This window comes from Gobius niger (assembly GCF_951799975.1).
Source record: "Gobius niger genome assembly, chromosome: 2".
Classification (NCBI taxonomy): Eukaryota; Metazoa; Chordata; class Actinopteri; order Gobiiformes; family Gobiidae; genus Gobius; species Gobius niger.
Window position 1 is genome coordinate 30,191,543 of NC_136853.1, and position 13,791 is coordinate 30,205,333.

Here is a 13,791-nt window from a genome sequence, read left to right on the forward strand (position 1 = left end):
TGGAGCTTATGTGTGTGGTGTTATAACAACATTTAGTCTCAATTTTATTCTTGAGGTTCCAAGTGATGTTTATTTCATTTGTTCATTCATTTGAGGTTCCATTTCTATTTGTATTGAAATAGAAATGGAATCTGCATAATAGAGTTCATAAAGTTCACACCACTCACTTTCAACAGGTCATGTTCTTGTTTGTTAATATGCACTTGGTGAGATGAGAGATAAAACAAATGAATAGTTATTTGACCATTTTGATTTTAAACTGACAAGTCATAGGTCGCTAAATAAACCTAACCCGAACCGTTCCCCTTCATCGTTAACCTTATATTGTTTCCCTGTTGTTGGCCCGAACCAAAACCAGTCCAGATCAACAGAGACACTTCGGGTTTTTAATGGGGGTTTTCTCCGGATAAAATATTACATTATGCACCTTTAATCAAAAGCAGTTGGCAAATGTGTGTCCAAAATTCTTTCTTTTTATAATTTTGTAACGCCAAAGGTATCTCTGTTAAAAGTGGAAGCGTCCCGCGTTTGTGTCGGTGACTTGACTGCGGCTTCCGTAGCCTCGTCGCACATGACCACCAGAAAGGAAGTGTTGTCTGAACTAAAGGGGCTGAGCTATTTACTACAAAGGACTGCTGATAACATGTTTTAAGGCTCTGACTGGGATAGCAGGCAGGAGTTTTTGATTTCTTTAATAATATGGCCTCTTTACGCCGTGGGCTGCCGAGCCTCTTGAACAGTCTGCTGATCTGCGTCACTTTCATCAGCCTCAGCTGCTGCGAAGAGTTTGCTAAATCCTATCGCAGACCAAACATAGTTTTAATTCTTACCGACGACCTGGACATCGCAAACGGAGGGTTGGTAAGTTTTCAGAATGTAGACTATTGAAGAGTTGTGGTTTAGTGTGGATTTGTTTGGTATGACTGAAATAGAGGAGACTGCACATTCCTGCTGAAACCCATCATTAGGCATGACGCAATGTTTTTGAGTACAGTGCTCCCAAAAGTTGTAGTAAACAATATATGACAATGACCCAATGTATCAGCTATTTGTGTACTTTATTGTAAAGTAAAAACTTGATTATGACTATATGGCCGTTGTTGTTTACAGACGCCATTGAGCAAGACGAAAAAACTAATTGGAGATGCAGGGATATCGTTCACAAACGCAGTAAGTTCAATGTTTTGACCATACTCTATTTATCTGATTTTACCAAGAGTTTTCTGTTCACTCTCAGTTTGTAGCCAGTCCGCTGTGCTGCCCAAGTCGAGCAAGTATTCTCACGGGTAAATATCCTCACAACCACCATGTCATCAACAACACGTTAGAGGGAAACTGCAGCAGCTCAGTTTGGCAGAAGACCGAGGAAGGTCACACATTCCCTGCATTACTCAAGGCTTTTGCTGGCTATCAGACCTTCTTTGCTGGGAAATACCTTAACCAGGTGAGTTACATTTGCTGTAGTGACTGTACTTGACTTTAACGTGAGGTTGCTCTGTCTGCTTCAGTATGGACACCCCGAGGCTGGTGGAGTGGAACATGTACCCCCTGGTTGGAGCTATTGGGTTGGACTGGTAACATCACTGACTTTTTTTCTGCCTCTTTTAAAGTAATTTAGACTTTTCTTTTATAATAAACATCATGGTGCACTCAATTACAGGAAAAGAACTCCAAGTATTACAACTACACCTTGTCTGTGAATGGAAAGGCACAGAAACATGGCTCGGACTATAGCAAAGATTATCTGACAGACGTGCTGGTATGTTGTTTGAAAGGCTTAATATATTTAGTGGAATATGCTTTACACGTTTACACATCTTGTCCCTTTTCTTCAGGCCAACATGTCTTTGGACTTTCTTCAGTATAAATCAAACTTCCTGCCCTTCTTCATGATGGTGTCAGTTCCCGCTCCTCATTCTCCGTGGACTGCAGCCCCTCAATATCAGAATAAGTTTAACACAACCAAAGCTCCCAGAGGCCCAAATTTCAACATCCATGGAAAAGTAGCGTGGTCATTCACAATAATAAATTCCTATTTCTGCAGCACTGAATGTTAATGTTAATGTTTCACTATTCAGGACAAGCACTGGTTAATCAGACAAGCAAAAACTCCCATGAGCAACTCCTCTATCAAGTTTTTGGATGAGGCTTTCAGGAAACGGTTTGTGCTAATAAGTGTGATAATATACTTGCTTGCTCAGTATGTAATAAAAGTACTTTCGGTCTTTTAGGTGGACAACGCTTCTGTCTGTGGACGACCTTGTGGAGAAAGTAGTAAAGCAGTTAGAGGTCAGAGGTGAACTGGACAATACCTACATCTTCTTTACATCTGACAACGGTTATCACACAGGTGGGTTTATTAACTTATCAGCCCTCCATTATTGATTTCTATGTTTATATTGTTTAAAGGAGTAGGCCACCGTTTTTACATACTGAGATATGTTCTTACCTTAGCTTTGACGAGTTCTTTAGGACCTGTCTGATCTTCACCCGTGCCTTCAATCACGTAAACACAGCGCAGACGGCGTTAGCATTTAGCCTCTCCTGCTCTCCACCATAGCTCCAAAACAGGTCAAGATAGAAGCTACCAAGCTCTTCCACGTTTTCCCTATTTAAATATGGTTACGTGAAGTGTTACACTACAAAGTATAATTACACAAAATTGAACAATGTGGATTTTCTAAGCGGATAAAAGGGGGAACTATATTGTAAGGCCCCCTTTTATCCGCTTAGAAAATCCACATTGTTTAATTTTGTGTAATTATACTTTGTAGTGGAACACTTCACGTAACCATATTTAAATAGGGAAAACGTGGAAGAGCTTGGTAGCTTCTATCTTGACCAGTTTTGGAGCTATAGTGGAGAGCAGGAGAGGCTAAATGCTAACGCCGTCTGCGCTGTGTTTACGTGATTGAAGGCACGGGTGAAGACCAGACAGGTCCTAAAGAACTCGTCAAAGCTAAGGTAAGAACATATCTCAGTATGTAAAAACGGTGGCCTATTCCTTTAAGTCTGTTCAAATGGCCTTTTGAATTTGTTATACGATTTACACTCGAGCGTATACAAAGCATATTTACTACATACCTAATCATTTATTCATTTTCTAAATCAGCACAACTATGATTGAGGGTAATTCAGTGTCAAATATAAAAGGTCTGAAAAGTTTCTGAACCAGCTGTAAATATTCTGCACGTATTGGCTGTTTTACTTATGCCTCAAATTAATTGTGATGCTTCCTCCATTATTTAATGTCTTCCAGGTCAGTTCTCTCTGCCTCTGGATAAAAGGCAGCTGTATGACTTTGACATCAGAGTTCCTCTTATGGTCAGAGGCCCAAATATCAAGCCAAATCAGACCAGTCCGGTATGCAGCTTTTTATACTCGGAATGTTTTCTGGATTGAATCTTTCATTAATATTTCCATATATTTAAATGTTGTTAGTTGCTTGTGGCTAATGTCGACCTTGGTCCGACCATGCTGGACATTGCTGGTTACAACGTAAGCAAAACGCAGATGGATGGCATGTCCTTCCTGCCGATAATGGTGAGCTCTTATTGAAAGGGAAACTTGCTTTTTAATCTCCACACCTTTTATAATGCATCTGCATCTTGAATCTGTCCATTAGGAGGGATTGAACAGCAGTGGGTGGAGAACGGATATTCTAGTGGAGTATGAAGGAGAGGGAAGCAACGTGACTGATCCTGCCTGTCCTTTGCTGGGACCGGGAGTGTCGGTAAGACTCAACACCAGATTTGCCACTATTTACACCATGTCCTAGGTCTTCCCTAAGGCCTCCTCCCAGTCCTTGAGCTGGCCTGGTGCTGCCAGGAGAGCTCCCGAGAAGAGCAGGAAGAGGTGGATAGAACAGCCTGGGCATCCCTGCTCATACTGCTGCCTCTGCAACCCAGAGGGACGGCGGACAATAGATGAATGGAATCATGTCATATCATTAAACATGTGTCTTCCTTCATTCATTTAGGAGTGTTTCCCAGATTGTGTTTGTGAAGACTCCTACAACAATACCTACGCCTGTGTACGCACCATTGCCCAATCTGCCAACTTGCAATACTGCGAATTTGATGATAATGAGGTATGCTTAGTTTCTTATTTCTTCTAAAAGTGACAAATAGACTTTATTAAGGAGGCAGTCGCATTCACCCTGCCTTTACTAATTGATGGTGGTTGGAGGGCCCCATTTCGACAGCACAAGACCAGTTCGGTTCATTTAGGGAGGGGCAGCACCCAGAAGTTTGTGTTTCAAGTGTCTGTAAGGTAAAGTGGTCTGGGTCGTTATGGGAGTGGCCAAGGTCATTTATATGCATGTGGCAACAACCACAGCTTGATATCACTGTGCTTTAGTCCTGCATCAAAACACCTTTGTATATGCTACATGTGGCCATTAGGGGGGGCAGAGCGCTCTAGTGTTTGAACAGTTCCGGAGGTACCGGAGGAACAGTTATTTAGAAAAAAGAAAAATCACAAATGCCCCAAACGAGTAAAAAAAGATTTTGTTCGACAGTGAATCATCATTTTGGCAATAAGAAACTATGTATGGGAAAACTGCTGATCAAACTTGAAAACTTGAGCAGTAGATTACTGACATAAATATGAGGGAAAATATATAATTTAATTGAATGATTTCACATCAAAATCAGGCATAGGCTATGAGTAGAGAGGGGAAAAATGCCTATATTTTCTGTGAACCAGTCATGATAGAGCCTTGTGAAGAGAAAGAAACTTTAAATATGCAAGCTGACTATTGGCCTGACCAATCAGAGTGGTGACAAGCCCCCCTCCACTTTCCCCCCCAAGCCGGTCTAGTTTGCAAATCGCTCCAGACCCCATGGCTGAAGTGGTCTGGGGCTGGAAGGGTTTGGACCCCCCTTTTGGAGCGGAGCAGTTCACTTTTGGCTGTGGAAACACCTTCAAACCGCCCCGGTCCGTTCCGTTCTGGTCTGGTCCTGTCGAAATCCACACATTCACAAAACGTTAACTCATGTTAGACAAAAAATCCATGAAGCTTTGCAGTGGGTGTTGGCCAATCAATTTTGTTGTAATTATTGTGTTATTAAAGCCTTTTTGATTTGATTTTTAGGTGTTTGTCGAAGTGTACAACATGACTGCGGATCCCTTTCAGTTAACCAACGTAGCGAGGAGCATTGAACAGGAGGTTTTGGAGAAGATGAACAGACGGCTGATGATACTACAGTCCTGTTCGGGACAGTCGTGTCGGACGCCTGGTGTTTATGATCCCAGGTTTGAACATACACTATATCACTTTATTATATCCTGTAAACATTACTCTAATGCAGCTTCAAATACATGTCAATTCATACCGATTTCCTTTTCTCTAGGTATAAATTTGATCCCAGACAGATGTTTATCGGCCGAAGCTGGCAGCAGAGTAGACTGAGACAAAAGATTTAAATAAGTGGTGCAGGAAAAAGGTGATCTGCACTTCACTAATCTCCTCTTGCTGTTGTTGCCTTGTTTGGCCCTAAACCCAGAACCCAAAAGCACTGGACGAATATGGTTTTGGTATAGCCATGACCCAAAACAAGTAAGCTCTGAGCAAATATGATGTACTAATCATTATCGTGATCATTTTGAAGGTCCTTTCATTTTTATTTGTTTTTTAATAAGTGCAAGATCTTTTTTGATATTCATGAATCACATGTTCGACCACAGGGTGCCTATAGTTGCTCATTCTTTTAGTTTGTTATTGTATTTATATTTATTTTATATTTATACTGCAGCGCTGTTACATATGTACAAAGATATGAAAAGAGAAAATGGCAATTAAAATGATTATTTGATAAACACTACTCAAGAACCTCTGAAGTTTTAAATTATTAGTTGCTGCGTTGAAATAGTATTGCTACAACGCATGACTATCGGTTTTAAGGAGTAACCACAATATAATAATCTGAAATGATAACAGAACTTGAGGATCTTAGAAACAGAACAGTTCTAACTTCAACAAATGTGCAATTTTGTTAAGTACAATTTAAGAAATACACATACTGTTATTTTGCTATGCCCAGTTTGTGCAGACTAACAAATTAACATGGTCTTAAGAGACATTGAATATGTAACCATCAAGATAACTCAACGTCAACTGTGGCTGATACTGAAAGGACAATACACCTCCATCATTTTATGTTGTGAATGTTACAAATGACTGACTGTCTACTGTGATTTTAGTGAAAAGGCATTTCTTTAAACCGTTATTTTAAACTTCAGGCTGTCACTTCTACAGAAGCACTTTGTGTCACTTTTGACTGAATAGTTTTGATGTAATGTATTTTTTGGTTTGTGTTTTTGCCCAAATAAAGAAATTGCAATGAATTTAGGTAAAATTGTACTTTAGTCTTTTTGACCCTGTAACTACAGTGAACATTTTATGAGACAAAAATACTTCATACGTTCATTGAGATTTGACTGGTGCTGGTTCAGGCTCAGCGATGATTCAGTCCCATTACAACTTTAAAGATGGGACTATAAATACATCCTGTGGATTAAAATGTTAAACTTTCAATTCTGATGAAACAAAGTCATTCACACAGGCTTTTTTCTTTGGTTGCCTTGATCCTCAATGTTTCAAAATGCAGTAAAATTAGCATAATGTATTTTTATCTACATGATGATGCAAACCCACAGAAGTATATCACTGCTGCGTATACCATAAAAATAATAGTATCTCTAATATTAACATTATTACTAAAATGTTTTGTTAATTAGAGACGGGGGGGGGAACGTTTTTTGTTGTATTTGTCACAGCTTTATTGTATAAAGACATTCTCATGATAGTTACTAAAAAGTTGAAAATATCACCTTACTAAGCCTATATTTAGGCAAATTTACATTACATTAGTATGCTAAAAAGGTCATTTACCAAGCGTTTGCTCATGTTTTTGCACATTTTTATCTCACACCATTCTCTGATTTACATTTGAGATTTAGTGCCCTACAGGTGCTTGTCATATAATTAGAATATCATGAAAAAGTGCAATTACTTCTGTTAATCCACACTGTGAAACAAATAGATAGACTCATTACATGCAAAGTGAGATATGTAGCCTTTATTGGTATTATTTAGATTTTTATTATTATGGCTCACAGCTTGTAAAAACCCCAAATTAAAAATCTCAGATTTTAAAATTGGACTGTAAGCCATAATCATCAAAATTATAACAAACAAAGGCTTGGCATGTGTTACTTTGCATGTAATGAGTCTATATTATATATGAGTTTCACATTTTAAGTTGAATATTCTAATTATATGACGAGCACCTGTATTTCTGCAAAAACAATTTCAAATGGTAAATTAGGTGAAACATTCCCACAAATAGTATAGGCCTACTATTTTCCAGCTTGCATTTGCTATTTAAGATTTAAGATTTAATACCTGTCTTAATAAATGACCCCCTAAATGTGCAAAGGTTTGAGATGACACTGTCCAACCTCCTGTTAAATTAAAGAAAGTTTACCAAGAATAGAAGTAGTCACCAGTGCACAACAGTCTGTTTATCTTTAGTCCAAGCCTTTCCTCGATTAGCTCCCCTCCCAGGTGTCCAGCACAGGCAGGAAGGGCAGCGCAGTGTTGCCCAGGTACGTTCTGCCCTTGTGTTGAAAGACATCACTGATGGCCCATGTCAGTCTGCCTTCGGGATCATGATGAGTTCTCAAAACGTTCCCATCTATTCCCAGCTCCAGGACAAGAGCATACCGGGGTAGCACAATATCATACCAGCTCAGAGGAACTACCTACGGGTGCAAAGAGGTCCTGGGTTAGTTTACGTGATCTCTGTGGATCAGCTCGTCGCAGCTCGTCTCATTGATTTGTTCAGCAGGTACTTGCAACATTACAAGAAGATAATTAAATACATACATTTTAGTGTTTTGTCTGTTAATAGTTGGGCAGAAAGAAAGTTGAACTAATGAGCTGCTGAACGAATACGAGCGATCGCGATGTCGTCACATCCGTTGGCCGTGGTAGGCATTTTACATTTTCATATTTGATAAACATTTTTTTTTAAACCTATAGTCAGCAAAAACAATGTCCATAAACAGTGCATTGCATCTCTTGCGCTCACCAAAACATCCGGCAAAAATTGCGGAAGTAAACAATAACAGCGATCGCTCGTATGAATAAGATGGAAACAGGAAGTCACTTCTTGGGCAGCGTTGTTATGATTTGAAGTTATGCACAGTCAATACTAATTTTATGACAAATCTTCAATTTAACCTTGTGTATTTTATGCCCATGGGTTAGCACATTTAAACTCTTCATATTTAAATAAAAAAATAAAAAAATCTATGCTAAAAATCAATGAGATATTTTACGTCCGGACCCAGACATGTGACCGAAAGTGGGCGGGACTGCTCATTCTCACTTACTTTGGCCAGGAAGCGCTTGATGGCTGGGTATGGAGCAATCATGTCCAGGAAGGGAGGCAAGAATTTCCTGAAGCGAGGGGTCGTTATGCCAACAAGGAATGTCCCCTGGTCACTAAGGCGAATGTTGTCAGGGTAACCAATCATGTTATCCATCACAACCTCCTTAGTGCCGGCCTTGTCTCCTTTCAGCCAGTATCTGGGAGAGGAGAAACTAGTGTGAATGTTTGATTCTTAGTTTGATTGATTTGTTCAGAGTTGTGTGGCTAAAACAGATACTCAAGTAACAGTAACATGACCATATATGTTACTGGAGTATAAGTGGAGACCCCAAATAGTTACTTAAGAAAGAACTTGCGGTGAAAATAGCCTACTGTTTGAACACTGAGTAAACAGAGCAAAAAAGTCATCTGACCTAAAAAGTTACTGATGATGTACCGTATTTTTTCATAGTTTGGCTGGGGGTACGACTTATACTCAGGTGTGATTTCTATATCAAAATGTATAATTTCACATGTTTGTTATTTTCACACTGACAGCCGCTAGAGGGCGCTCTAGGCTTGCGTACCAGTATCTGCTGCTCCTGTACCACTGAAGATTTAAAAAAAGAAAAAAGGTAATCGGGCAGCAGAAAGAAAGTTTGGAGTGAGCGAGACACTTGTGAGGGACTGGCGAAAAGCAGAAATACTCTTACTCCAATGAAGAAAACAAAAAAAGCTAATCACAGGCTAAAAGCTATTGGCCACAGCGAGAGAAACGAGTTCGCAAATGAGAGCTTGAACAACGTGCTGCCGGAAGAGGCTTGTAAACTGTGCAGTTACGCCTCCATGGCCAGGTAGTTGCCAAGGCTGGTGCAACTTATACTCTGGAGCGACTTATACTGTGGAAAATACAGTATTAGGACGGACAAAAGACAGAAAACCAGATAAAATAAATTACTTTTAAGATAAGAGCGTAACAAAAAAATATAATAATTAAGTTATAGCACAATTGCATCAGAAAAATCGTATTCAGGTATCAGTAAAATGTACCACAGTGATAAATCTAATGCACTTGAGTCAATGTATGTACTACCCGCCTCTTTAGTGTTTCTTACTACCTCAGGATACGTCCAATGCTGGTCTCTGCCAACAACAGAAAGTTCTCATCTGGAGACAGGGCTATCCCGTTAGGCATGTAGAGGGAGTCGAGCAGGACATGCACCTGTCCCGTCTCAGGATCAAAGGAGAGCAGACGACCCAGTGTGTTCAATTCAATCACCTGGTAACAGCACAATGTTAGCTGTCTCTCAGGTTTCCTGTTTAATTTTCTAAATGACATCCCTACGGCAGTGTTAATTTCGTCGACTAAAATATTTAGTCTTAATTTTAGTCAAAGTGATATTTTTGACGACTAAAATTGGACTAAAACTAAATTAAAAGTTTTTCATGAGACTAAAACTATGACTAAAATGTCCAGATATTTTAGTCGACTAAAATAAGACTAAATAAAAATGAAAAGGAGAGACTAAAATCATCCAAACTTCTATTGAGCGTCTGAAAGAGCCTCATATCATGTAAAGTCACTGCCAAAGGATCAGCTCTGAGCTTTGTTCATGTGGAGCAGCTCCATGAAGCAGAGGAACAAGATTAAATATGATTATGATGAATATTATCAATGCAAAGTCGACTAAATTAGTCTTAAATTTAGACTAAAACTAGACTAAAATTGAAGATATTTTTTTGACTAAAACTAGACTAAAATCGAATTACATTTTCGTCGAAAGACTAAAACTAAAACTAAATTAAAATATGTTGTCAAAATTAACACTGCCCTACGGTGCCTTGTCTTACCTCTAGTTTGACATGTCTGCGGCCCCAGCGACTCGACGAATCAGTGAAATAGATAATGCCTGTTCTAGAAGAAATCTCCAGGCCGTTTAAAAAAGCAAAGGGGACACCATTTGCACCTTTGAATAGTAAGAAAAACATGTCCTGTAACTAACTTTTTTTAAAATACAACATACAATATCATCACACAATATCACTCCCAACCTTGTGAGTTAGACAAGAGCAGAGTCTTCTGTCCTGTCTGAGGGTCCACACTGAACAGCCCAAAATATGAGTCAGCAACAATCAGCTGACCGGCCCGATCCAAGCGAACACCGTGAGGACGGCCACACAGGGGTTCAAAGTCTGGACTGCTGCCTGCAAGAATGTTCAACATCGACTAAAATATGTCGTCATGACTTTTACTGACTAAAAACACTTGATCAAAAGCAATAAAAGCCCTAAACCTGATTTAACACATGATTTTGTATTAGTTATAATCCAAGGCAAACTTATTCCTAACTTTCTGAACACATTTCTAGCATCCCAGTTCCTCACAGGGATGTGTTTACAAGCTGTTTGTAAGATGCAATATAATGTAATAATGTAAACAACAACAGCATGTTAATTCACTATGAACAAAAATACATAATAATCAAATGCAAGGCACACAAACATCATTTATCACAACCCTCTGCTTTAACAAAATACAGAAAGACAACAGGATAAAATGTATTTCACGACTACAAAAATAAAGCTAGATCTCTAGATATTTTGAGTGAACAAACAAACTAAGTAACTAACTAACTAAACAGGACTAATACAAAACTTGATCCAGGTTCCTGATAAATGATAAAATGATATTATTCCTGATAAAACAATTAGATTCACTGGAGAAATTCCACATAGTTTTTCCTCCCACTGTAGCTCACCGCCAAGTTTGGTTAGAATGAATAATACACGAAATTGTAAAGCATCTTTGAGCGTCTGGAAAAGCGCTAATGCATTATTGTTACTATCTATCTGTAAGACTTTTGGTCCACTTGCTTGCTGGACTTGAAACTAAAAGGAAATATTTGTCTGAAGTGTGACAAAACAAAACACATTGTTAATAATAATAATAATAATAATAATAATAATGCATCGGTTTTATATAGCGCTTTTCTGGACACTCAAAGACACTTTACATTGCATTATTCATTCATTCCATACTCGGTGGTGGTAAGCTACTATTGTAGCCACAGCTGCCCTGGGGTAGACTGACAGAAGCGAGGCAACCAGTCTGCGCCATCGGCCCCTCCGACCACCACCACTCACTCACTCACTACATTCGCTAGGCTTCCTGGTGTTACCAAACGGTCTCCCATCCAAGTACCGACCAGGCCCTTCCCTGCTTAGCTTCCAAGGTCTGACGGGATTGGGCAGAGCGAAGGCGGTATGACCTCAAATGACCTGTTGTTAGATTAGCTGTTTGGACTCAATCAATTACTCAGTTAGCCACAAGAAAGACTCAACACTTACCACATTCCTTCAGATCTTGTCCCATGTGCGTGATAAGGGTCAGGCTGTCACCGGGACCTATCCTCCACAGCTTTCCATCTACCGTGCCAGTGTACACATTACCTGCAACACAACAGTCGGTTATAACTTACTTCCCACTTGGATCTAAGCAGATAAAACATGCAGTAACCTGTAATATCATTATCTCGCACCTTCATCATCAGCAGTAAAGGATTCTGGTCCGTGCAGTTTTCCAGTGAATAACCTGTGGCCATTCTGCAGGCGCGTGTTCACCGCCAGGGGGCCCTCAAGAGCTGGAGGGGGGCCCTGTAATCTGGACCCAAAGCGCACAAGTGGAACCAAAAAAAAGATGCATGCAGCAAAACAGTAAATAAAATTAAAATAATGATGATAATGTGATACATTGTGAAGTGTAGACAAGCACTTCTGTACATACGTGTGCGGTTTGGGGTCTATTGGAGAAGGCAACAAATAAATGCCCACAGCCACAGCCAGGGCCAGCACTAGCATGGACCTCCTAATGATCATGAACAAAATCCTGTTATTATTACGTATTCTTGGCAATGTCCAGACGCTCAAACTTACAAAACTATGACACATGCGGAAAATGTCACAATGAGTCCATGACATGTGTTATAACAGCACAAGAGTAACGTTGAGCAAATCAAGAGGCTGCATAACAAAAGGTGAAACTTAAATCACTTAAAATGAAAAATCTTTAAATAGGCCTTTCTGGTAATGACCGTTTTGGGTAAACAGGTTTAAATGAAAATAGCAGCTTGTTTAGAGCTGTAGCTACACTGATATTGTTTGTAACTCACATTGTGATAGTACTTCCCGCAGTCCAACCGAGAGTGGAGAGATGATTCAGAGATGATTCACAGGCCATCAAAGCCACCGTATTAGAAACTTCACTTCCGGTTACGACAGCCAAAATAAAAGTGTTTTTGTTACAACAGTTTTTGTTTCTTCATTTCTTTGATGTTTTGCGGACATTAATATGAATATAAACCATTTGACGGCATCATATTAATTGTAAGCATAAATCTTCTTGTTTTCCCTTATCAAACCCGAACACAGACACTTATTTCTATCACTTATTTCCGGAAAATACCCGATGTGAGAACCTCACAACTGCAGCTTGAAATGTAAGCACATTCTGAGGGAGCGCGAGGGGCTTCATGAGGGAGGAGGCGTGCACTTGCTGGCACTGAAGTTACTTAAGTGGGGTCATCCAGCGGTCAGGGGGTGGGGTTATGTTAGATGACAAAAGAGAATAGCTCCGAGAGCTTAAGTCTGGTACAAAGTATCTTTTCATATACTGATTAATGCTCCTGTACACGGTCCCTGTCAAAAAAAAAAAAAAACTATTGTACATCTTTTATTTAGTTTAACCTGAAATGCCACGAGCTATGATGGATGTGAGCATAGCAACATAAGACAACCATGCAGGAATGTGGAGGAAGACCACGAATATGAATATTGATTTGACTTATTCATCATTTACATTTGCAAATGGTTAAAAGTAAAATCATAGCCTATCACATTTTGTGTAAAATATTTTATACATTCTTTTCATTTTATTTTTTTAATTTTTTTTTTTTTTTTAATCACTGAAGTAGGCCTACGTCTTTCTCTGATGGACTGACGTTTAACCAATCAGAGCGCTCCTGTGCGCCGTATAAAAGTCCAATATCCAGCGCAAACGCCCTCATCGTTTCAGCCGCGGTAGATTTAATTTTGTACCAAATCTACTTTCAAAACATGGTAAGATCTTTACTTTAATGAAGACATGATTATATGATGTTAGTTTTGATTGTAACAGATAAAAATGACCAGCGATTATGATCAACTAAATCTGGATTCAGTTAAAAAAGAGGGGGAAATAACTTTACGTAGCTAACGTTAAACCCGTTTTTTTTTTTTTCCCACGGACGTTAGTTAGGTTTATGCGGAATTAATACTATATTTTAACAAACTAGTCGGGAGCAAATGAAACTTTTTTTTGTAATTTGCTTCATGTACGGGTGCATGTTTCTGTATTTTAATGCTGATGAGTTAATTT

General features: G+C 39.2%; 2 protein-coding genes across 3 annotated transcripts; one reads left to right on the forward strand and one right to left on the reverse strand.

Moving 5' to 3' along the window:
• The first annotated feature begins 571 nt into the window (after positions 1 to 571).
• On the forward strand, positions 572 to 5,554 carry gnsa (glucosamine (N-acetyl)-6-sulfatase a). Its single transcript, XM_079582956.1, has 14 exons — positions 572 to 861; positions 1,111 to 1,170; positions 1,238 to 1,444; positions 1,509 to 1,574; positions 1,661 to 1,759; positions 1,836 to 2,003; positions 2,079 to 2,161; positions 2,232 to 2,350; positions 3,260 to 3,363; positions 3,442 to 3,543; positions 3,626 to 3,733; positions 3,980 to 4,090; positions 5,096 to 5,256; positions 5,355 to 5,554. Exons 1-14 carry the CDS (start codon positions 700 to 702, stop codon positions 5,425 to 5,427), a joined length of 1,623 nt encoding a protein of 540 aa, XP_079439082.1. The 5' UTR covers positions 572 to 699; the 3' UTR covers positions 5,428 to 5,554.
• A 1,825-nt stretch (positions 5,555 to 7,379) lies between these two features.
• Positions 7,380 to 12,647, reverse strand: LOC306959572 (adipocyte plasma membrane-associated protein; the record flags this gene model as incomplete). Of its 2 annotated transcripts, XM_079551720.1 has the most annotated exons (9): positions 7,380 to 7,767; positions 8,401 to 8,596; positions 9,497 to 9,657; positions 10,230 to 10,345; positions 10,431 to 10,583; positions 11,727 to 11,828; positions 11,918 to 12,039; positions 12,163 to 12,240; positions 12,544 to 12,647. In XM_079551720.1, the coding sequence occupies 8 exons, from the start codon at positions 12,234 to 12,236 to the stop codon at positions 7,555 to 7,557; spliced, it is 1,137 nt and encodes a 378-aa protein (XP_079407846.1). In that variant the 3' UTR covers positions 7,380 to 7,554. The 2 variants fall into 2 exon arrangements, with proteins under 2 accessions (XP_079407846.1, XP_079407845.1); XM_079551719.1 differs by lacking the exon at positions 12,544 to 12,647 and having other exon boundaries at positions 12,163 to 12,254.
• Between the last annotated feature and the right edge of the window lie 1,144 nt (positions 12,648 to 13,791).

Bases quoted from the DNA above. Each gene is read 5' to 3' on its own strand.
- gnsa (XM_079582956.1), top strand. From the start codon at position 700: ATGGCCTCTTTACGCCGTGGGCTGCCGAGCCTCTTGAACAGTCTGCTG. The intron at 4,091-5,095 runs GTATGCTTAGTT...TTTGATTTTTAG, and splicing joins GCGAATTTGATGATAATGAG to GTGTTTGTCGAAGTGTACAA. The intron at 5,257-5,354 runs GTTTGAACATAC...CCTTTTCTCTAG, and splicing joins CCTGGTGTTTATGATCCCAG to GTATAAATTTGATCCCAGAC.